A 23,352-nucleotide genomic window follows, 5' to 3' on the forward strand; every position below is an offset into this window, starting at 1 on the left:
GAATAAAAGATGAAGAGAGGCAGAGAGGTACCTTATTAAACATCACATGCTGCCCATGCAAATCATTCTCTCTCTCTCTCTCTCTCTCTCGTCTTTCAATAGTAAAAAATTGTTCTGAAAATCAGGGACTATCTTCTCTGTCTCTCTCTATATATATGAATAATATCAATTCTGGTCCGTCCATTGTTTTGTGTTATAAAAAATCCACTGCCTCTCTCTTTCTCTCTCTATTGAGTGAAAAGATCTTGCAACTCCTGAAATTCCAAAGCTTTTGAAGGACTGAAAATGGCGAAACCGGGAAAAGATGAAATGAAAGGAAAGGGAAAGACCAACAACAGCTTTGAGGAAAAGAGAAACACTTTCATTGAGGAGAATCTACAGAACATACCAGAAGATAACCGCCGATTTCTTGAAAGAATTAGAGAAAGATTCGATCGGTTAGAGTTTTGCTTTATCCTTTTTTCATTCTCATTTTCAAGATTTGGGATTCACTATAAGAAATAAAAGATCTTATTATTATTATTATTATTATTATTATTATTATTGACTTTTGTTTGTGGACAGAGTGGGGATGAATCTCCCAAAGGTGGAGGTGAGGTTCAAGAATCTTCACGTGGAAGCCAACTGCCAGATTGTTTATGGCAAACCACTTCCTACTCTCTTCAATGCGCTTAAAAGCTCCATCTATGTAAGTATGGTGTAACTGCGAGTGGGAGTGGGTCGGGTCAGACCCTTCTGAGGCAGGATCAGACCAAGCTAAGGGAGCAGCTGGTCAGGCTTCCGTTAAACCCTGAATCAATGCTACTTTAGAGGTTATAAATAAGCTGGTTAAACGACCCAACCCAACCCGGCCCAAAACCCCAAAACTAATAGACACCTAATGTGTATGCATGTATACACCAAGCCTGTTGGGCTGGCAATGGCATACCTTATTCTCCCTATTTTCTTCTTAAACATGAGCCGTGTCGTGCCGGGTCAGGTCAGCGAACCCTCCCAACTTACAGTTAAATGGGTCATGTAGACTCGGTCTTATGATTGATTAACTTAATCGGGTAGGGTTTGGGCGAGAATTCATTTCGCCTTCGCAGTCTCTCTCTTTCTCTCCCTCTTCCCATAATTAAAGCCTGCACAGAAGCATTTATGTAGTGATCTAGACAATTCATCGGTTAATCAGTTATCCCACTGTAGTTGGAATGGTTTAGGTATGGCCCTCGATTCACCCAACACGGTGCGGTTCTGATTGTGAGACCCACCTTGATATATATATATATATATATATATATATATATGAGTCATGCTCCCCTGCGCACCTACGCACGTGCGCACCTTTGCACACGTGTCATGGGTGTCTAATCTGAACGGTCCATGTGATGCGGAATCCCATGAAACCTCATGTGGTAAATTTTCACCCTAATCTAAAATTCTGGTGGGCCATAGAAAAGAGAAATGCAAATCAAGGGAGAAAAATATTTTCATTTTTCATGACCCATCAAAGTTTTAGATCAAAGTAAAACTTCATCCTGGGGGGTTTCACGAGATTCTGCTTCACATGAACGGTTCAGATTTTGGATCGACATCATGTATGATGGGTTCTCAAAAAAGTTCGTACAAAGTATGTACGAACCGGTTCGCAGGTGAGCGTTTCCGTGTGTGTGAATATATATATCATATATATATGATATATATAGTATGCTATAAAATCACAATTGTATATAATATTGTATGCACTATATATATATGTAGTATATCCACGCCGTTCATCCGTTTTTACTAATCATTTTATGCATGAGAGAAAAAACGAAGTACATCTAAATCTCATGTGGACCACACTAGAGGAAACGGTGAAAATTGACCATTAAAAACTTATTGTGGGCCAAAAAAGTTTCGGATCAAGTTTATATTTGTTTTTACCTTTGTCCAGATCTGTGTGACCTTATCAACAGGTTGGATGGCAAATAAACATTATGAGTGGGGTCTACGAAGTTTTTAATGGTGGACGTTCAATCACTTTCCTGTAGTGTGGTCCACCTAAGACTTTTATATACTTCGATTTTGGGATTGTGCCCTAAAATGATCTGGAAAAACGGATGGACAGCAGGGATATACTAAATTTACATCAAAGTGGTCCCCACGGTCTGGGTCCTATCGTGTTGGGTGAGGGGAGGTGGGTAGTGTTCCAAAAGTTATACTGATGGTACAATCCTGACCATCCAATAGGAGTTCTTTTGGGGTTTCAAATGGATGGCCATAAAATTTGGCTGGCTTTTCAAATTCAATTGGTGGCTGACCTCCAATCAGAGGGCGAGGATCTTTGGTTAGCGTGACCGTTCATCTATGACTAATCCACATTGAGGCCCACCGAATCCTTAACCATCCAAAAGCGAAGCAGGCTATCGATCAGATGGTTGAGAAATCTCAACTGTGATCTTAAATGATGGACCGTTGATGATCGGTCGAGATTTATGCTGACCCAATGTATACACTGAATCTCTATGCAATATCTTGTGTAGGGACCTGTAAATGCTATGTTGAAGATTTTTGGTGTGAAGTTTAGAGAAGCAAAGATCACTATCTTAAAGGATGTTAGTGGCATCATCAAGCCTTCCAGGTAATATACAATCGTAGTACATGCCAAAACTTGTGTAAATTAAGAACAATTGTGCCAGATCTAAGCCTTCTATCAGGTGGGTCTTACCTTGTAGATGCCCTAGCTTTAAAATCAGGGCCTCGACTAATCATGTAGGCCACATTGTTCAAAACAAATCAAGAGCTTCAAAAACTTGGCTAGTTTTCTTTAGCTATCCATTTGTTTCGAGAACCGTGGCCCACCTGATGAGTTGTCTCAATTGATTTTAGAATAAGGAATCTACTTAGTGGGACCTACCTTATGTACGGCTTAGATCCTGCACACATATGCTGGGTTGGCAGATATGGTGGTGCGTAGATGGGCTTCCTTAATACACGCGTGTGGGCTTAAGTCACATCGGTGACTTGCATTTTGTTCACGTGCATGCGTCATGCGTGTACAAGATTTGCACCAGTCATCGGGTAGGCTATAGTTCGGCGATCCACCGATCTAGGGCCGCTAGATGACTGGTTCTGATCCACCATCCTTTTCCCACGTGCGGTAGAAGTTTGGTCGCACAGGAATTGGGTAGAGATAGGGCAGCAATGGGCCCGAGTAACCCTAAGCAAAGACAAAATTTTGAATAGGCATGTAGCCTGAATGGATCATAATCGGGTCTAAGCGGACGCGGTTTGGCTATAGCAAGTGGTTACTGGTCTATGATCCGTGGGGCCACCATGATGTATGTGTTTCATCCACCCCATCCATCCATTTTTCCAGGGCATTTTATAGTGATAGTCCAAAATTTTGGTAAATTCAAATTTTAAGTGGCCATAGGATAGGAAACAATGTTGATTGAACGCCTACCATTAAACACTTATTGGCCCATAAAAGTTTTGGATCAAGCGTGTATTTGTCTTTAAACCTTTATCTAGGTCTGTATGACCTAATCAATAGGTTAGATGTCAAATAAATATTACAATGGGCGCTAAAAGTCTTTAGTGATGGATTTTTAATAATTATTGTTCCCATCCGTAAAAATGGAAGGCACTAGGCAGTGTGGATAAAGCGTGTACATCATCATAGGTCTACTGACACCAGCCGATGTCAGTAGCCAAAACACGTTCTAGCCATAACAAGTTCGGTACAAGTAGACCCAGGCCCGACCCATTGAGATCCCAAGGTAGAGATTACCTTTTTTTCAAAAAAAAAATTGTAGTTAGCTTGTTAGTATAAATCCCACTGTCAGTGTACACCCCACTGTTAGCCACCTCACAAGGGAATCAATCCCATGACCATGTTGAAACGGGGTATCTTCACTCCATCTACCACCTGAGCTATAAATCTAGGTGTTTAAGGTATAGATTACCCTGTTGAATCATTTCTCAATAAGAAATTGCCCCACAAGTCCGAGCGAGCAAGACAACATGTGTGAGGTTTGGCCCTTCATCAGCTATGTCCCATCTTTTACAGGAAGTAGATTGCGTACTGAGTAAGTTCTGTGGAGCCTACTGTAATTTATATACTTTATCCACTTCGTCCATCCATTTTATCGGATAATTTTAGGGCTTAGGCCCAAAATTGAAGCACATCTAAACCTCAAGTGTACCACACCACAAGAAATAATGTGAATTGATAATCCACCATTGATAAATTCCTGATGGCATTGGAGGTTTTCAATCAAGCTAATAAATGTGTTTTCCTATTACCATGTCCGTGTGATCTTATGAACAAGTTAGATGACAAATAAACATTAATGTGAAAGTTTCATGGGTGAAATCATTATTCCCATTGTTTCCTTTGATGCGGTGCGCTTGAGCTCTAAATTTACTTCAATTTCAAGTTCAGCTCCTCATATTAGCTGAAAAAAAGTGGACGGGCAGCCTGATTAAACATCATACATTGATAGTGGGCGAAATAGAGTTTATCATTGAGTAACTCAGTATGCAATCCCATTTCACTTCTACATGCCCTATGGTAAAGTCAGGCTAGACTGCTCATCAGGTGAGCCATGTGCAGGTTCCAAAGTGAATTGCATATTGATGTGTCAAAGTTTCATGGCCCCACCACAATATGTGTTATATCCGCACCATCCATTTATTTTGTGATCATTTTAGTGCATGAATAAAAAATGAGGTAGACGTGAACCTCAAGTTAGCTATACATAAATCAGTGGAGATAATGATACTTACAGGTAAAACCTTCTCCCGGCCCACCATGATGTTTATTTGCCATCCAATCTATTTATAAGTTCACGTTCACCTGTACAAAGGGAAAACACAAATATCAACTTGATCCAGTACTTCTGCTGTCCCAATAAAGTTTCAATGCTAAGCGTCCAATGCCCACTGCTTTCCATGGTATGGTCCACTTGGTGTTTTGATAAGCCTTAATTTTTGGGAATGTGCATAAAATGATCTGAAAAAATGGATACACAGTTTAGATATAATACATACATTATCGTGGGGCGTTGAGAACTTTGCAACGTCAACACACCACCGAGGTTAGTGGTGTGTTGCACACCACGGAATCCGCTAGAGCGTACTGAGTAAACTCATTTGGGCTCCCCTTGAATGTACGTAGTTTATCCACGCCATCCATCCGTTTTTTCTGGAATCTCGTCCTGGGCCCGCCTGGTGTCAGCCTGTATGACAAGACCTAGTAACTAAATGGCTCGGGCCCAGTTTTATGCATTGAGGATCGTAAATGTAGTATGTGCAACCTTGAAAGCCATCAGCTTTGTATCTTTTAAAAATCAGCGGTTCCGATCACCAACCGTGGCCCAGATCCAACGGCTAGATTCCGGACGTATCCTGGACTAATACAGTCGGGACGTATCGCAGAAAACCTCATAAAAGGACGGAAATACCCTCGTTCGACCGTCCCATTCCGTTACCCACGACCCCGCCATTACTTCTACTGCTTAGGAACTAAAATTTTGTATTCCCGAATCTGCCCTTTCTCCCCCTTTATTTTCACATAGATTTGTCTTTATCTTTTTGTTTCTCATCTTCATCAACATCTCAGACGAACGGAGATTTTCCTCATTTTCCTTCTCGCATCAGTATCCGACATTTCGTGTGGAAGATGGATTCTGCTTTCTTTGGACTCTTGGAAATCCCATTCCATCTTACTGTTAGGGTTTCAATCACTTATGGTTCTGGAAACTCGGCAATGCTATGTGCATTTCAAGCAATCGGAGTTGCAGCCTGTAATCTGAACCGAGGACGGGTTTCTATGAAACGCGTATTCGAAGGGGTCTTGAATGACAGAATTGTATCGTTTCCAGTTATACAGGCGAAAATGGTGAAGAAGAATTATGAGAATCTTTAAACCTTACTCAAATCTTCTTGTGAAGGCATAAAGGTGCGTTTGGATGGTCAGATGGATTGAATTGCAATAATTAAGGGTGTGTTTGGATAAGTGGAATCCAAAGGGAAAAGAAACCGGATTCCCTTGAAAAGACAGTAATGGTTGTTTGGATAGATGGATTATGCAAAGTAATTGTTACATTTATCCACATTTAGGATCGTCGGGCATAAGGTATTAGGTTACTGTTCTCTAATGAATATGAGATTCTCATGTGCTATCCGAACAAGAAACATAAAACCAAACTCCCTTTTTCAGGCATTGATGGAATTTGTAAATTTGATTATCATTATTTTTCCATGCCTGGGTGTTGGATAGATAAAATAACTTGAATGTAGGTGGGGTGGTTTTAATGCATGTGAATGGTCGAACCCTAAGGCCTGATCGCAATTTCATGCATTTCAAGTTGGTCATGAGACAATCCTAATTGCTTTGTTTGAAGGGTCATGATAGCTGGCTATGCCAGCTGGGTGCCTTTTCTAATCTCTACTCTGTTGAGTTGTTGATGAAATGAGTGAACTAAAAAAGAAAAGAAAGCAATGTCAAAGAGCTGCTGCGGAAGCCTTGCAAGAAGTTGGCAAGCAAAATGGGCGATTTTGGAGAGTTGAAGTTCAATTCTTGATGGAAGTTAGCATTGGGAGTGTTAGGGAACAATGTTTAGTTAATGGCATTGCCCGCCCGGGTATTTGGAATGTTAGGCTTTCCATTCTAGGTATTTGAAATTTCAGTCCTTTTCCCAACAAGAAAGAAGAAATGATTTGGCGGATGAATTTGGCCATTAGATATGATCATATGACACCCTAACTGTACAGATACCTAAAAAAACAACATAAACTGGACCGTGCCACATACGACAATTGCTTTACACATGCAGATGTGCATTGGCATGCAGGATGACTCTTTTGCTGGGACCTCCAGGCTGTGGGAAAACCACACTCTTGCGTGCACTTGCAGGGATGCTAGATCACTCTCTCAAGGTCTGCATCATTTCTTTTATCCCTCCTATATTGGGTTACTGATTTCTGAGCTGCTCCATCTACATACTAGTTGAGATTTCAAGTTTGAATTTAAGCTGCTTGCTTCCATAATTTCTATCATTATGCTCATTTTGCTTCATGGGCTTCTCTTCATATAAATAGTAATTGGGATACTATTTTGAAAATGGATGTCTTTTTATTTATCGATTTGCTTCTTGTGCATAACTGTTGTGATTTTTCATTGAAAAGTTGCCATCCATGTTCGTGTCTGAAGACTCTGACCATCTACTATACTTCTCATTTGTGGGTTTTGCTTCTTTAAGGATCAGGTTGGATGCTTCGCTGAACTGTATTGCAATTATTCAGTTCATTACAAGGAAGATATGACCGAATTGTGACTGGCACCATTTTAATTCATTGCAGTTCCAGGGCCTTTTAAGTTGGACAGTTGGACTTGAAATGAGAATAATTGCAATTTGTGGGGCTAGGCTTACAAGGCTCATTTACTCCTTATTGAGTTGAACTATTGCAAATCAATTTGAGTGAGCATCCAAACACAGCCTTAACTGCTGGGACTTAGAGTCTGATATTAGTTTTCTTTTCATCTGCTGCTCATTTACTCCTTATTGAGTTGAACTATTGCAAATCAATTTGAGTGAGCATCCAAACACAGCCTTAACTGCTGGGACTTGGAGTCTGATATTAGTTTTCTTTTCATATGCTTATAACATTTCCTTTCCTTTTTCTCTATAAGTTTTGTATCATTTCCTCAATTATATTTTGGTATATCTAGTTTTAGATTTTCTCTCTAGCTATTCTTTGGGACCAGTATTCTCCATTTTGTTTGTGTCTTTTGCTTACTTTCCTTGGCTGTCAAATATCTAAGCTCAGGTCTGCATTTTTGTTTTGTTCTTCAACAGGTGGAAGGAGAGGTCTCCTATAATGGTTTTAGGTTAGATGAATTTATCCCTCAGAAAACATCAGCATACATTAGCCAACATGACTTGCACATATCTGAGATGACTGTGAGAGAAACATTAGATTTTTCAGCTCGTTGCCAAGGTGTTAGAAGCAGAGCAGGTGATCCACTTCATCCTTGCGAACATGACTTGCACATATCCAAGACTGATGTTTTCTTTTAAATTTTATTTTTCATGTTTTGTGCTGGAAGAACTCCTGAAAGAACTCGAGAAAAGAGAGAAAGAGGCTGGAATAGTTGCCGACTTTGATTTGGATGCGTACATGAAGGTGGTCTACTGTCTGCTGCCTTTTATTCTAGAGGTGGTTAAAGTTCGTTTCTGTTGGAAATGACTAAAAGCTACAGTTAATTTTGACAGGCAATAGCAGTTGATGGCTTGGAGAGAAGTCCTCAAACAGATTACATTTTAAAGGCGAGTATCCAATTGGAACCGTGTTTTCTGTACAAAATGCTATAAACCCTGTGATTCTACTCGAAACTTGGCTTAGTCATTTTGACTAGATTTCGTGCTGAGTCACTAATAAACTTGCTTGCAAGTCTGGCTCAGCGGAGACTCAGCAGTACTTGTTTAGTCAACTTGCTGACTTGGAGGACTAAACACTACTCAAGGAGACTTGACCTTCAATATAAAAACCAACACCATACCCACCATGTTGTTTTCACCTCTTTTCGTTATTTCATGTGGTTTATATATTTTAGCTATCTTAAATGTTTTGAATGTTCTTTATTCAATTACTAAGTACCGAATCACGTCAAGTGAAGGCTCGGTCAAGCCTTCACATCGACCTGATCCGGCTGGACCTCAAGTTGAGTAGAGTTTTGGGTTTTTGGACAGTGATCCAGTGTTGGGTGAATTGAATCAATCAATATATTTTGCTTCTGATCTTTTGCTCATTTTGATTGTGACTTGTGTAATGAAGATCCTTGGTCTGGAGATCTGTTCGGACGTCATTGTAGGTGATGCCATGAGAAGAGGCATATCTGGTGGAGAGAAGAAACGAGTGACTCTGGGTACTGTAGAAATCCATGCTAATGTATTCCTTCACTCTGTTATTTTCAGAAGAGAAGGACGTGTTGTAAACTTATTTGGGTATGACACTGACATCCACTTCTAGACAAAGACTGGAGTCAGAATTAGCAGAGGCAACTGAAACCAAATGATTAATTACTTAAATGGCTCAAGAGACATAAAATAGGTTTAACTGAACATTTGGGTTCCATTCTCAAACAATCCTCTAATTGTTCCTGACAGGCGAAATGATTGCTGGCCCATCTAGGACCTTTTTCATGGATGAGATATCAAATGGATTAGATAGCTCCTCTACATTTCAGATCATTGCCTGTCTTCAGCAAATGGCTCATATCATGGAAACCACCATATTGGTTTCACTTCTTCAGCCAGCTCCTGAGGTCTTCAATCTCTTTGATGAAATAATCTTAATGGCAGAAGGGACGATCATTTACCATGGCCCTCGTCACTGTGTTCTTGAGTTTTTTGAGAACTGTGGTTTCAGGTGCCCAGAAAGGAAGAGCCCAGCTGATTTCCTCCATGAGGTTTGCCATTGGAACAAGTATTCATCTGTTGGATTCTGTTCTTGTTCTTCATTAATGTAACTCAAATTTCTTATTCTCTTCAGGTCATCTCGAAGAAGGATCAAGCACAGTTCTGGTGTCACTCAGGCCAGCAATATCATTATGTTCCAGTTGAGCAATTTGCAGAAAGATTCAAGGCATTTTCTGCGGGACAGAAGTTATCAGAGGAACTTTCACGGCCACATTGTATGCTCAAAGGTGCCAAGGATGCTCTATCCTTCACTACATACTCTCTGAGTAAACGAGAACTATTCAAAGCTTGTTGTAGTCGAGAATGGATTCTTGTGAAAAGAAACCCAGTTGTATATGTTTTAAAAATGATGCAGGTAGGTATTGCCAATTTTGGGAACATTTGTTGTTTTCATCTTCTATGCCTTGTATCTTGCAAACTGAGATTTTCTCCCTGCAGCTTATGTTCCTTGCGTTCGTCACGATGACTGTATTTATGCGAACACAGATGAGTGTTGATCAGGTTCATGCAAATTACTACATGGGTGCCCTTTGTTACACCCTTCTCTTGCTCATGGTCAATAATAACCCGGAGTTGTACCTGACTCTTTCAAGGCTTGCAGTATTCTACAAACAAAGAGATTCATACTTCTATCCTGGATGGGCATTCTCACTCCCTTCATCTGTACTCAAGATCCCACATTCTTTGGTTGCATCTTTGTTTTGGACATTGCTCACTTATTATGTAATTGGTTATAGTCCAGAAGCAGGCAGGTTTGTTCACCCATGTAAATAACTTACATCTAAGGTACTCAAGGTTCTAGTTTATATTTCCAACTCTTAATTGCATTCTTATTGTCTCACCTTTCTAGATTCTTCTGCCAATTCCTTCTATTTTTCGCGGTCCATCTAATGTCTGCATCAATGCAACGTGCTATAGCAGCAGTATTTCGCACTTTTATGGCTGCTACAACGGTGATGTCCTTTTCTATATTGATAAGCCTCTCATTTGGAGGCTTCATACTTCCACTGTGTAAGGTTCTAGTCATGCTTTCCAGTCAAAAGCTTGAATAAGTTATCAACAGAATTTGACTGATGATGGTGTTCTACTGTGCAGCTTCTATTCCGGCTTGGATGACCTGGGGATTTTGGGTTTTTCCACTGTCTTATGCAGAGATAGGTGTTACCGTCAATGAATTCCATGCGCCGCGATGGAGACTGGTAGGATTCATTAGGGAACTGAATCAACAGGTCCAGGATTTTATTTATTTATTTATTATTATTATCACATATTAGCATATGACAATGTGATTTGTACACTTTTTCAAGACATGAACTAGAAAATTGAATTGAATAACTAGTTCAATAGAGTGGAAATGACCACAATGCAATTACCTTAGAATTCTTTAGGGCCTCGGCCCGAAGTAGCATTTACAGTAATACCTAGTTGGATTTGAAAGGAATGTGATTGCTATTGCCTATTGTGAATGCTAGAAAATGGCATTAAAATTTTGCAATTTTCTTTTGATTAAACTAAATTATTGCAATTCAATTCAGTTATGCATCCAAAATTCCAAATGCATTGTAAGTTTGTCAGTGTCAAAGTTTTACGCATGTTGTAGTTGTAAGGGGTGAAATTTTAGAACTGCAATGAGCTTCAATAATGATCATATCTTCTTTTTTTTTTCGATGAAAGATTTCATCGGCAAATGTAAGTGTTGGGGAGCAAGTAATGAGAAGAAGAGGTCTGCTGTATGAATCCTACTTCTACTGGATATCTTTGGGAGCTCTGTTCGGGTTCATTGTAATTTTGAACACTGTCTTCATCTTGGCCTTGACATTTCTGAAGTGTAAGTTTGTTATTGATGATCTCTACTCCTTTTATTTTGTTCCTCCATTTTCTCCATCTTGGAATCAATTTAAGTTTTCAGCCACATTGGTTGTCTTAGAAATTCATTCTTTTCTTTCATCTGCATTTTTTTCTCGTCTAATTTAGCTCCAAGTAGGTCAAGGGCTGTGATAACCTTTGAAAAGCTTTCCCAATTACAAGGAAAAGATGATTGTAATTCGTCGGTTTTTCTGCCGATCTCAAGCATGGAACAAAAAAGAGGTGGTGCAGTTGTATACATCTTTTTCTTTGAATTCTTCTATTTATTATTATTATTATTATTATTTGGTTCCTCTGGACATTCATAAATAGTCGGAGATCAAACATTACAAGGGAATGATTGCTTTCGATGAATGGTTATGCAGGAAAAGTTACTTTACCTTTTGAGCCCCTGGCTTTGTCATTTCAGGGTGTGCAGTATTTTGTTGATATGCCCCGGGTAATTGTACTACATGGATTAGTAACATACTTTTATACAGAATTTCTGGGTATGAGAGGCTTAAAAGCCAAACTAAACTAGCATTCAAATTCTACCTGACCCAGAAAATGAAAAGTCAAGGTATGGCTCGGAAAAACATCCAGCTTCTAAGAGATGTCACAGGTGCATTCAGGCCTCATGTTCTTACAGCCTTAATGGGTGTCAGTGGAGCAGGCAAGACAACACTTCTGGATGTTCTCTCTGGAAGAAAAACTTTTGGTACTATTCAAGGAGACATTAGGATAGGAGGGTATCCCAAGGTGCAGGAAACATTTGCTAGGATATCTGGTTACTGTGAGCAAAATGACATACATTCCCCACATATTACCGTTGAAGAATCTGTTATACACTCAGCTTGGTTGCGTCTTGGGCCACAGATCAATGAAGAGACTAAGATGGTAAAGATTCCTTTCACACATACTGTAGCATGCTTTTAAAGGTGCATGATGTGGTTATGATACGTCTTCTATTTTTACTTTTCATTCTAAGCAAGCATTTGGTCATGTGACTTGGCCACAAGTTGCAGTTATATCGAACAGATCTCTTTCTCGCGTATTGCATGATTTGATTGGATATTGGCTTCTGATACACCTTAGCCATTGATATTGTTTCATATATCTTTAAATCAGCGGCTAGTGCAGTTTCCATAAAATATTTTTTACACTGCAGGAATTTGTAAATGAAGTTCTGGAAACTGTTGAGCTTGACGAAATCAAAGACACTTTGGTTGGAATTCCTGGTGTCAGTGGCCTATCTATAGAGCAGCGGAAAAGGCTGACACTTGCAGTGGAACTTGTTTCAAACCCATCTATCATGTTTATTGATGAGCCTACATCAGGTTTAGATGCAAGGACAGCTGCAATTGTGATGCGTGCAGTGAAGAATGTAGTTGGCACTGGAAGAACAGTAGTTAGCACTATTCACCAGCCAAGTATTGACATCTTTGAATCATTTGATGAGGTAAATCTTCATAATTTGCTAGTCACGCTCCTTATTGGAATAGATACAGTTTCATAACATCCTTGGATTATTAAAAATTTGTTGGTAAGCAATGAATATATTTTGAAGAGGGTTACAAGCCAACATCACAAAACAAACTCAAAAGCTTCAATCAAATATCGACTTGGATGAAATTGTTTCCCTATTACCTAACCTCAAAGTCCACTGTCAGACTTTCCTATGGCCTTCCAACATTTTACCTGGATGCATGTTATAGACTCATTTATGCAGATTTATTCACTTCATTTCCTAGTACTAACTCTTCTAGTTGTTGATGTTTTTATTTGCTTGTCACGCATGTGGTCTGTATTCATATATATACTAAAAACCTACCTGGTTTTGGCCCTTACTGAGCACAGAGTTGAATGTTGGAAGAAAGAAACAGTACATAGAATGAAGTCCTGAAGAAAAAGGTTAATCTTCAAGGAGTCATTAGGTCATCAGGACCAAATGGTTAAAAGAAAAATCTAATAGTGCAGAACTAAGGAAAGGAACAATTTTCATTGCTTAGCGGTTCAGCCCCATTTCTACCATCGACTAGAAGCAAAGTAAAGAACATCCATTTGGGCAACCCCAAGGATATTCGAAACTATGAATTTCAAAGCCAATGCTAGATAAAGGAACCCCTACCCATCTATAAAGTTCCCGGGCATAACTCTTCAACCATTAAAAGCCTGTTTCATGCTTTTATCATTAAATCTTTTTTGTTTGTTATAGATATATTTTTTGAAACTTTTTGGAATGGTAATGATAATTGTATTAGAGTGGAAACAAGAAAGGAACAAGTCATAGGCGTCACAAGAAAATAGACACGATAGGAGATCATCCAAAGCCAAAGGACCACGACTTCTCAGTACCCCTCACCTTTCAAAAACCTTAAGGTCCAAAGCCCAATCAATCACCTTTCCTTTTGCTCCAATTAATTCTTTGGCATTTTAGACTTGTTAATGAAAGTCCTATTGTTGGGTTCCTTCCATATTGAGTGACAGCATGCCAACAAAGACAACATCCACAATACTTACTACCTTTTACCATGTCCATCCCAGTTTCAAGTACCAAAGGATACTGCAATTGTCCTCGAAGTCACCCACATGATCTCAAAGAACTCAATGACTCCCCTCTAGATCTCCAACACAAAGGTGCAATGAATAAACAAATGGTGCCCCGATTCCATGTTCATCAAACACAGGATACAATATTTGTATTCATCATCTTTCTATTCAAATGGTCAAAACTTTAGTGATGGCGATGGGTGGCCTGTGATGGAATACTGGGACGCGAATTGCTTGTAAGTTCCTTTTGGTAGAAGCTATGTGGGGCCCACTGTGACGTCCATAAAAATCCATTACGTCCATTAGTTTTTCCAGCTCACTTCAGGATGAGTCGAAAACAAGGCAGGTCCAAAACTCAAGTGGGGTACACCATAGGAAACAGTGAGGATTAAACTACCACCCTTGAAACCATCATGCGGCCACAAAAGTTTTGGATTAGGCTGATGTGATGCAGGACATGGAAAATTAAATATGATATGCTAGATTTCAGGCTTAGATCACACCAATTCAGAAACAATCACACAAATTCCACATCCCACATGAAAATCCAAACATTCAATTAAAGGGGAATCTATTCGGGTCCAAGCCGACACAGGCTAGGACTGGACCAATAAAATTATAAACCAAACAATGTCAAAGGGAAATAAAATCAACTACTCATGCATAAAAATCAGTCCCTAATCCAAGGGATTCCCTAATTTCAATTCAAGGAACCCTAAGGTGATAAAAAGGGGCAAATCAATTAAGGATCATGTAATATAGGGTTAGGATTCATGAAAAAATGGCTATGAGAGGATAAAAGAGGATAAAAACCTAAGCCAAAAGATAATCCCGCGTGTGGACAACAACAATGGCCCAGACGGACGTGCGTGTGATCCCGGCCGCACGTGTGTGGGGCCCACTATTCAGAAAAGGCCACCTTGGCCCTGGTCGGCCAGGGATGGACTCCAAAACCTCCAAATTTCAGCTCGATCCGATGTACGGTTTGTGCGTGGTGCTCCGCCGAAGTTTCAGCTCGCCTGCGGGCCGAAATCTGGAAACCTGCTTCAATGAAAAAATCTGATGCAACAAAAGGACAAATTCGAAGTACGGATGGTGGGGGAAGATGGAAAAAAAAGATGATGGAAGATGGGGGTGAATTGGGATCGATGTGGCTTCGCACCACGGTAGTTAGCCCTTCGAAAAGGGAGGGCTTCGCACCCACTTTTGAATTCTTCCACAACTCACGAAGAGAGCAGAAAAATAAAGCAGAAATTTTTTATTAAACTTCAATGAATGAAAAGAACTACAAGGAGTGCCTATTTATAGGGAGAATCCTATACCCAAAAACTCGCACCATGTGCGACACCTATTACTTGGCGATTAAGTAAACTAAAATAAAAATCAAATGAGGAAATATAAAGCGTTCACGATGTTCTAAATAATAACAATAAGCAAAACCTAAAATATAAAACCAATCCGATGAGTGGGCCACGATCATGAGATCCCATGGTGGGCTTTTCTTGACTATCGGGCCACTTTTCTGAACCAAAACTTGTCTTCTAGCTAGGAGGCCCTCTCTGGACGTCGTCATCGAGCCAGATCGATGGTGGGGTCCTCCTTCTGTGTACGTACGTGCGTAGGGGGGGCGGCGTGAGTGCGCGTATGCGCATGATGTCCCCATAGGCTGATGTTTGTGTTTTTGGTTCATCCCAGTGGGAGTAATTTTGTGAACAGTTTGGATGGCATATAACGTCATGGTGGGCCCCGGGAAGGTTTCGATGGTGGGCATTTCCGGTCCCACTGTTTCATGTTGTGTGGCCCACTTGAGTTTTAGATCTACGTCATTTTTTGGCTCATGTCCTAAAGTGAGATGGCGAAACCGATGGACCGAGTGGATTTTTCATCGACATCGCGATGGACCCAACATAGCTTCCACCAACAAGAACTTGTTGGTGAGGGGCACAGGCAATTCACGTCTAGAATACTAGGGACAGGAGGTCAGGATTCCGACTATGCTAAGGTTGCATACCTGCTCAAAGGTCTTAGGTTGGGGGTGAATCACAAGCTCAACTTGATAGTCATCCACTGCAACTCTAGAAACTCGATCAACTGGATTCAACTGGCTATGTGATGAGGACATCAGAGGACCTGGACTCAATTGGCCGTGCGATGGGGACATCAAAGGACCTACTCAGGTGTACCAAAGATGGAGACGACCACCCACATTAGCACAACTTTCTTTATGGATGAAAGGCAAGTTCTAGATGGGGCCCGTTGGGCCATTTTGAAGACCCCATATGCATTGGACGCGCATCAAGAAGACTCCACCTTGGGATGATGCATGTGGGCTGCTTAGGAGATCATTTTTGTTATATGATTTCTATTTCGTGTCGATTCGACCGTTAGATCTTGTCGATTAGGTCATCGGGCCACTAGGTCATCTTTTAGATCTGAAACCCCTTGAACTCTGATCTTGCTTTCTTTATATTTTTTGTTATTTTTAGGATTTATTTGATGGTTGAGATTGATAATAAATGTTTTAGTTTTCTTATTTTGGACGATAGGCATAGGGTGGAGATTCAACCTTATTGGATTTTGTGATTAAAAAGAAAAAGAAAAAGAAAAGCTCTTGCTTTATTCTTCCATTTTCATGCGATTTGAAGATACTTTCATGCGATTTGGAAGGGAGATTGGTGTGAGGCTAACCATATTTTCTTTTCTTCCCCATTAAGGTATTTTCTTTAGGTTCTTTATTTTTCCATACTAGATCTTCGTCTACTCCCAAACCCAACTTTCCCATACCCATCTTTTCCACAATCCAAACCCTAACCGACCTAAACCCATCCACCCCGCGCCACATGTGTCACCGTACGACCACGCGTGTGAATCCCACCTAGCCCCTTTTGGCTTTCCATCATCCTTATATCAAAACTCATTTCTTCCATTCTCAAAACCCTAACCCTAAACCTAAAGTCCCAGCTTTCCTAGATTTTCCCTAATTTCTAAAAAACCTTAATTCCAAAATTCTCAATTCCCATAAACCCTAATTCTTCAAATTTCAGATTTTTCCCTTCCTAACCCTAATCATAAAACCTACAAATCTATCCATTGAGTGTGGAACGTGCCTATACTAAATTGGAAGTTCTATCCTTCCATCGAGCCTATTTTTAATTGATTTATGTGATTTCTTAGCATGCGGGCATGTGATTTAGGCTAAATCAGATTTTATTTCATATTGTTTTTGGTGGATTAGCATTTTTTATTAATTGAATTACTTTATGGACTCTTTCATAATCTGCATGTTGCATGCTAGCATTAAATCATGTGTCCTGCATCATTGTGCCTCTTGGAAGCTAGAAAACCTGCTGGATGAGATGAAGCTAGTTAGCCCGAAGGCAGTATGTCACTCTCCTCTCACCATCTTCCTTGATCGGAAGCAGATACGTTAGCAAAGGAGGATCAAACCAAGTTTTCCTGGATCAAGAATTGCTTTGTTATGTCGTATGGGAATGGGTATGCGGTACACTGCCTTCTTCAATATGTGGTACACAAGGGGTATGATCATGTGCATCAGTCTAATACAGAAACTATGCATGTAATATGGTTTTATATATGATTGATAAAAAAAGTTACATGTATGAACTCATATTGCAGTTTATATATGAAATGATGAATATTATTATTATAGAACCTGCATGCTTTGTGTTATATTATAACTAAATAAATAAAAGAATAAATTTCTACATTGCATGTAGAAATTTGCATTAACTAAATTAAAAGTAAGAATAAAGAGCCATAATTTCGGGTTGCCAAAAATAATGATCTGGATTGCAAATGATATATAATCTGGATTCTGAAACTCTCCATCCGGAATGGAAAACATGGAAGTTTTCATGTTTTAGGTAACATTAACATTGGTGTGAACTATGAATCACACAGGGTCACGGATAAGAGACTGCCATAATTTTGGGTTGCTAAAAACAATGATCTAGATCGCAAATGATCCATAATCTGGAACGCTCCATCCGGAATGGAAAACATTGAGGTTTTCATGTTTTGAGGTAACATTGGTGTGAACTATGAATCACCCACGGTAACATTGGGCAGCCAGCATCAAGGAGTTGGACGTTTATATCCTTCTCGCCCTGTTGGGGCTGTAATAAGCTTTTGAGTTTGATGCCTCTTTTTGGTTCCTTTTGCATTCTTTTCTGCTTTTGGTGGCTTCTTTATAAAATCGTTACTTTTCAAAAAAGAAAACACTATGAATCACCCAGTGTCATGGATAAGAGACATATATATATATATATATATATATATATAGATAGATGGATGGATGGATGGATGGATGATCTGATCGTAGATAGAGACTGAAACCAGTGCGGGGGTAGGGGCGGATGTAGCCAAGTGGATCAAGGCAGTGGATTGTGAATCCACCACGCGCGGGTTCAATCCCCGTCGTTCGCCCATCAATAAATGGACCATTTGCTACGGAGACACAAGACAAACCTTTCCCAACTAGAAAGCATTTTTTCTGCAAGAGTCAAAAAATACATTTATTTTGCCTCCCCTTCCCTCCCGCCTGTGGGTCTCTCTAGTAGTTAGATCGAGAATCCGAGTCTGCGTACGCTAGTTAGTTGTCATTCTTCCTACGTGCCTTTGAGCAGCTAGTATTGAGCAGATGCAGACGATAAGACGAGCAGATGATAGCTTCTTCTGTTTCTTCTGTTTTATCTTCTTCCCTCTCCTTTCGAGGAATTCTTCCCCAGATAAGTAAAGAATAGGGATGGATGGATGGATGGATGGATGGATGGACGGACGGAGGGATGGATGGACAGAGGGATGGATGGATGGACGGATGGACGGACTGGATGGATGGATGGATGGATGGATGCAGATTTCATGCATTTAGGTGAAACATTTAACCTTGTGAGAAAAGAGTCAATTGATGTAGAATATATATATATATATATATATATATATATATATATATATATATATATATATATATATATATATATATATATATATATATATATATATATATCTTGGAGAATTTTGTTACTATGGTTTTGACATTTGCATTGTAACATATAGAATTTTGGTTAATTTTCTGAGAATTGTAAATGTGTCACTTGTTTTGATAATTCTAATTATTTTCTTGATCGTGCAGAACCCCAGTCACCGATTCTTCAAATGTGCTCTAAACTAATACATGGCTTGTTAAACAACACTTTTCTGCAGATAATATTGATTAAAAAAGGAGGCCAGATTATCTACTCTGGTCAGCTAGGCTGGCATTCAGAGAGGGTTATTAATTACTTTGAGGTAAGTCTGTTGTCTTCCATGTAATCAATTTCCTTTTCCAGAATTTAGGAAGGGGTGTCAACTTAAGCTATGTCATTTGAGTAAGATGATAGACAAGTTCCATATTAAATAATCTGCCATTTGTTTAAATAACTCATCATCTTAAGGTGAATCGAATTTCATCATTTGGTGGGACTTAATTCATGTTGATTTATTCCGTTTTTCTTCTGTCTTTTGAAGAGTATTCAAGGCGTGCCAAAGATCGAAGTTAACGCCAATCCAGCAACTTGGATGTTAGAAATTACTTCTGCATCTGTTGAAAGACAACTTGGTATAGATTTTGCTCAAGTTTATAAAGAGTCATCCCTTTATCAGTGAGTTCGCTATTCATTGACATTGTAAGCTCTATTATGTGATGGTCTTGCTTTATGGATTACTGGTTCGAACTGTAATGAATGCTCCTATGTGTAGGGACACCAAAATGCTGGTTGAACAGTTGAGCAAACCCACTTCAGGCTCGAAGAAACTACGTTTTTCCACCCGTTTCTCTGTGAATGTATGGGGCCAATTCACTGCATGCCTGTGGAAGCATTGGTTGTCATATTGGAGAAGTCCTGATTACAACCTGAAGAGAATCTCTTTTGCATTTTTCTCATCGTTGTTCTTTGGTTTACTTTTCTGGAACCATGGAAGCAATATGTAAGTCATTCAGTTCAATCAGTTAGATGCATTCTTAATCAACTCCTTAAATGATCAAAATAAGCAGGCTACCTTTCATACAGACAACTGTATACAAAAAATAAAAAATAAAAAAGATTTTTTTAGGTCTTTAATGTAATAAAAGACTAACAGGTATTTTCGGTGAGCCTTCTAAATGTAAGAACTTCATGTTTGGTAGACATTTTTTTCCCCTTGTCCTCCTTTGCCTCAAAGGTCTTGTGTCCTTTCACTTTTGCCTCCCTTTATTTCATACTTTATCATCCTCGATACAACTTTCTCCCTTTGTTACACAGGCAAGCCTTTTTTTCTGTTACTGATATAAAAAACCCCTTTGTTTTATTTCCAAAGATAAGAGTGTCATTGTCGCCGAAATGAATAATGGCTCACTAAAAGAGATGGAGTATCCACCATCTAATGTTAAGGCATGTGTATTTTCGATACGTGCATCATTTCCCTCCCACAAACATGAGATTTGTTTGAAAATGGAGTTGCTATCTTGTTGGCTTTAGAGAATCACAAGTCCTCTGTTCGAACATACTATTGACATGTGGTTTCTTTTGATGCATACCCATTTGTGCAGACTCATTCGTGGCACTCGGGACTGTGATAGGCTGCCCAAGAAAGCAGCCATCCTAATCTTATTCCTACTCTCCTGGTGCATGCCATTGCGCACATGTTTGTGAGATCAAGGACGCTCATCAGGTGGGTTCTACTATATGTGCCATGGCTCAGCAAATGTAGCTGTGTCCAGTCATCATGATGACTATTCATGAAATAATGGACAATTGAAAGATTGACCATCAGCCCATATCCGTTGTACACGTGTCCCACCCGATGAGTGGTCCAGCCTTATTCTCAGGCCATGGTGCATACTCGGGGCTCACCTGATGAACAGCCAGATATCAAACACATGCTGCAATGGCACACATGAGGAAACTAGGATCGGGTTGCTACTCTTGCCAGTGGTTGTGGCGGTGATCTCAAACCCCTGGCCCCAACATGTACACACTGCTCATACACACACATGGGCATCATGCCTTGAAATGGATTTTGGAATTGTTGATTAAAATATGGTGTGGCGCTTTCTCTTGTCTCACTTGTCTGAGAAGTGCTCCCCCTTTAATTGCTCAAGGCAACTCTGTGAACCCAATTAGATGGGCCGACTCTTCTACTGCCTATTAGCTAGGAAAGGAAGTGAGATTCAAAATATTGCAATAGGAGATTCCATTCCCCTCTCGCAATGCTTTTTTCTTTTTAGTAAAAATTTCTACCTGCGAAAATTTAAAAAAATAAGGAAAAAAAAGGAGTAGAAGAAAAGAAAACTTATGAGAGAATTGCTTTTTCGTGCAAATGGCAAACGTGTATGAGATCCGAACCTATCATCAACTAGCTCTAACTTGGATGGGCCATGCCCCAAATATACACTGATCTAATAATCTTAAACATTTGATTGGAGAATTTTTTGGGAAAATAAAATAGATGGTTATAGAAAATGTCAACTAAAGTTCCTTTTACTGTACTTTTTTTTTGTTCCTAAAAAATCTTTCCATCCAGGGTTAGGATTACAATTGGTGTAGATATTGGGTTATATGGTCTATTCAAGGTACGGTATACGTGATAGTTTAGTTCTTGTATATATCTGCCATGTGTACGAAAAAGCTAGTCACTGATGAGTTATGTGAAAGAAAGTGAAAATATTCTAGGTTTTCTCAAAAATTTATGACAATTTATATCAATCTGGCATTATTTTGTTGACCTCTTCCTTCTTTTGAGTGCAGAAACACAGAGCAAGACTTGTTCCACATGGCAGGATTTATGTTTTGTGCAATAGTATTCCCCGGCATACTAAATTGTAATTCGGTTCAACATTTGGTGGTGAAGGAACGCCTTGTAATGTATAGGGAAAGATTTGTCGGAATGTACTCTTCTCATGTCTATTCCCTTGCACAGGTCTTGTTGGAAATGTTCCTTTCAACCTTTCTTAATTGCTCACAAAATACTACTGAAATTGTTCAATGAAGAACAAATAAGATCACTTTCTGTTTACCAAATACTTGTCATTATGAAATACTTGATCTTACTCAGATGAAGAATCTGTATACGTGTAGAGATAAGAAAACCAATGAGATATTAATAAGTTTGAACTAAAACTCCAAGATGTAGCTACCCTCAATGAATTTTACTTTAAAAAATCCTTGTTCATTTCTTAGAATTATATAATTTATTACAGTTCCGTTTATTTACATTTTTAGAATATTACTTGAAAATGTTACATGAAAATCTGTGGTGCTATAGCAGCTCTGCAAGAGCTGAACAAGATTTCCATTCACCGTATTAAGAATATTGGTAGCTTTATTCTTTTCAAGTATGTTTGTATAGGCTTTTAATTCAAACCATTTTCTTATATGCAGTTAAATACATCAGAATTAAAAGTGGCTTATTTGTCAAGTCTATAAAGACGGGACACACACATGCGAGATCCAAGTTGCTCATCAGGAGGGCCCACGTTAGGCTCCATATCCAGAAACAGGCTGGTCGAATAATCCCAAGTGATGGATTTGAGAACAAGATAGATAACAAACTATTTGAAACCATCCATCTTTTTCTTGGATTCGGTGTCTATGATCACCTGACTAGCCCATTTCTTTGGATATGATCATCTCGATAATGAGGCCCTCCTGATGAGCAGTCTGGCTCTTGCACACATATTTCCTGTTCACATGTGTGTTGCAAGTAAGGTGTTAGAGTAATGGAGTATGAATAAGATCAGCAAACCTGTCAACCAATGTTAGAAATGAGGGACATGTTGTAGAAGTATTTCTTTTTGAACTCTTATCTGGTTAAAATGGCTCGTGTAGTCATTTTCTACATCAACGAATAAAATTGAATATCAAAGTTCAGGTTTACAAATTCATTTATAATCTGCTTAGGACATGGAGAGTAATTTGGTATGCATCCAGTCATCCCATTTAATTGTATTGTTTTGCAGATAGCAATTGAAATTCCTTATGTATTCATGGAAGCAGTTGTATTTGGGAGCATTACATATTGGGCAGTTGGGTTTCACTTGTCAGCTTATAAGTTTCTATGGTACTTTGGTGCCTTGTTCTCTTCATTACTCAGCTACACATATATGGGAATGTTGATTATATCTGTGAGCTCAAGTACTAAGGTTTCCAACATATATTCGAGCACCTTTTTCACTATGTCCAATCTCTTTGCAGGCTTTATGATACCGAGGCCTGTAAGTAGTATTTTCTGTTTCCTCCGTGCTTTTCCTTTTTGTCCAATATTCCAACTAATGTGATTTTCCTATGAAACTAGATTATATGTATTCCCATTTTGTAAGTATATCCATTTTTGGAGTATCCCCAATATTATCGAAATATCCTCAATATTATCTGAATCTCCAGCTCAGCTTTATTGATAATATTGGCAGTGATATTGATAACATTGGTAGTATAAAAAATTCCATGTATTGGCAATGTATTACTAA

General features: G+C 39.2%; 1 protein-coding gene across 4 annotated transcripts; it reads left to right on the forward strand.

Annotated features, from left to right (window-relative positions):
* Positions 1 to 72: 72 nt before the first annotated feature.
* Positions 73 to 23,296, forward strand: LOC131240596 (pleiotropic drug resistance protein 3-like). Of its 4 annotated transcripts, XM_058238902.1 has the most exons (23): positions 75 to 437; positions 565 to 688; positions 2,511 to 2,608; positions 6,828 to 6,912; positions 7,833 to 7,992; positions 8,084 to 8,160; positions 8,250 to 8,303; positions 8,812 to 8,902; positions 9,144 to 9,445; positions 9,529 to 9,810; positions 9,894 to 10,207; positions 10,306 to 10,466; positions 10,551 to 10,654; positions 11,130 to 11,283; positions 11,430 to 11,543; positions 11,687 to 11,760; positions 11,865 to 12,197; positions 12,469 to 12,759; positions 19,074 to 19,157; positions 19,377 to 19,510; positions 19,608 to 19,835; positions 21,635 to 21,806; positions 22,846 to 23,296. In XM_058238902.1, exons 1-23 carry the CDS (start codon positions 286 to 288, stop codon positions 23,161 to 23,163), a joined length of 3,906 nt encoding a protein of 1,301 aa, XP_058094885.1. In that variant the 5' UTR covers positions 75 to 285; the 3' UTR covers positions 23,164 to 23,296. The 4 variants fall into 4 exon arrangements, with proteins under 4 accessions (XP_058094887.1, XP_058094889.1, XP_058094885.1 ...); XM_058238904.1 differs by lacking the exon at positions 21,635 to 21,806 and having other exon boundaries at positions 73 to 437; positions 22,846 to 22,984; XM_058238903.1 differs by lacking the exons at positions 75 to 437; positions 565 to 688; positions 2,511 to 2,608 and adding an exon at positions 5,391 to 5,932 and having other exon boundaries at positions 22,846 to 23,295.
* The last annotated feature ends 56 nt before the right edge of the window (positions 23,297 to 23,352 follow it).

This window comes from Magnolia sinica, chromosome 3 (assembly GCF_029962835.1).
Source record: "Magnolia sinica isolate HGM2019 chromosome 3, MsV1, whole genome shotgun sequence".
NCBI lineage: Eukaryota > Viridiplantae > Streptophyta > Magnoliopsida > Magnoliales > Magnoliaceae > Magnolia > Magnolia sinica.

What these genes read in the sequence shown, in the direction of transcription:
- LOC131240596 (XM_058238902.1), top strand. Translation starts at nt 286, where the DNA reads ATGGCGAAACCGGGAAAAGATGAAATGAAAGGAAAGGGAAAGACCAAC. An exon ending in ATGTTTTAAAAATGATGCAG is followed by an intron (nt 9,811 to 9,893) that starts GTAGGTATTGCC and finishes TTCTCCCTGCAG; the next exon opens with CTTATGTTCCTTGCGTTCGT. An exon ending in GGGTTATTAATTACTTTGAG is followed by an intron (nt 19,158 to 19,376) that starts GTAAGTCTGTTG and finishes TGTCTTTTGAAG; the next exon opens with AGTATTCAAGGCGTGCCAAA.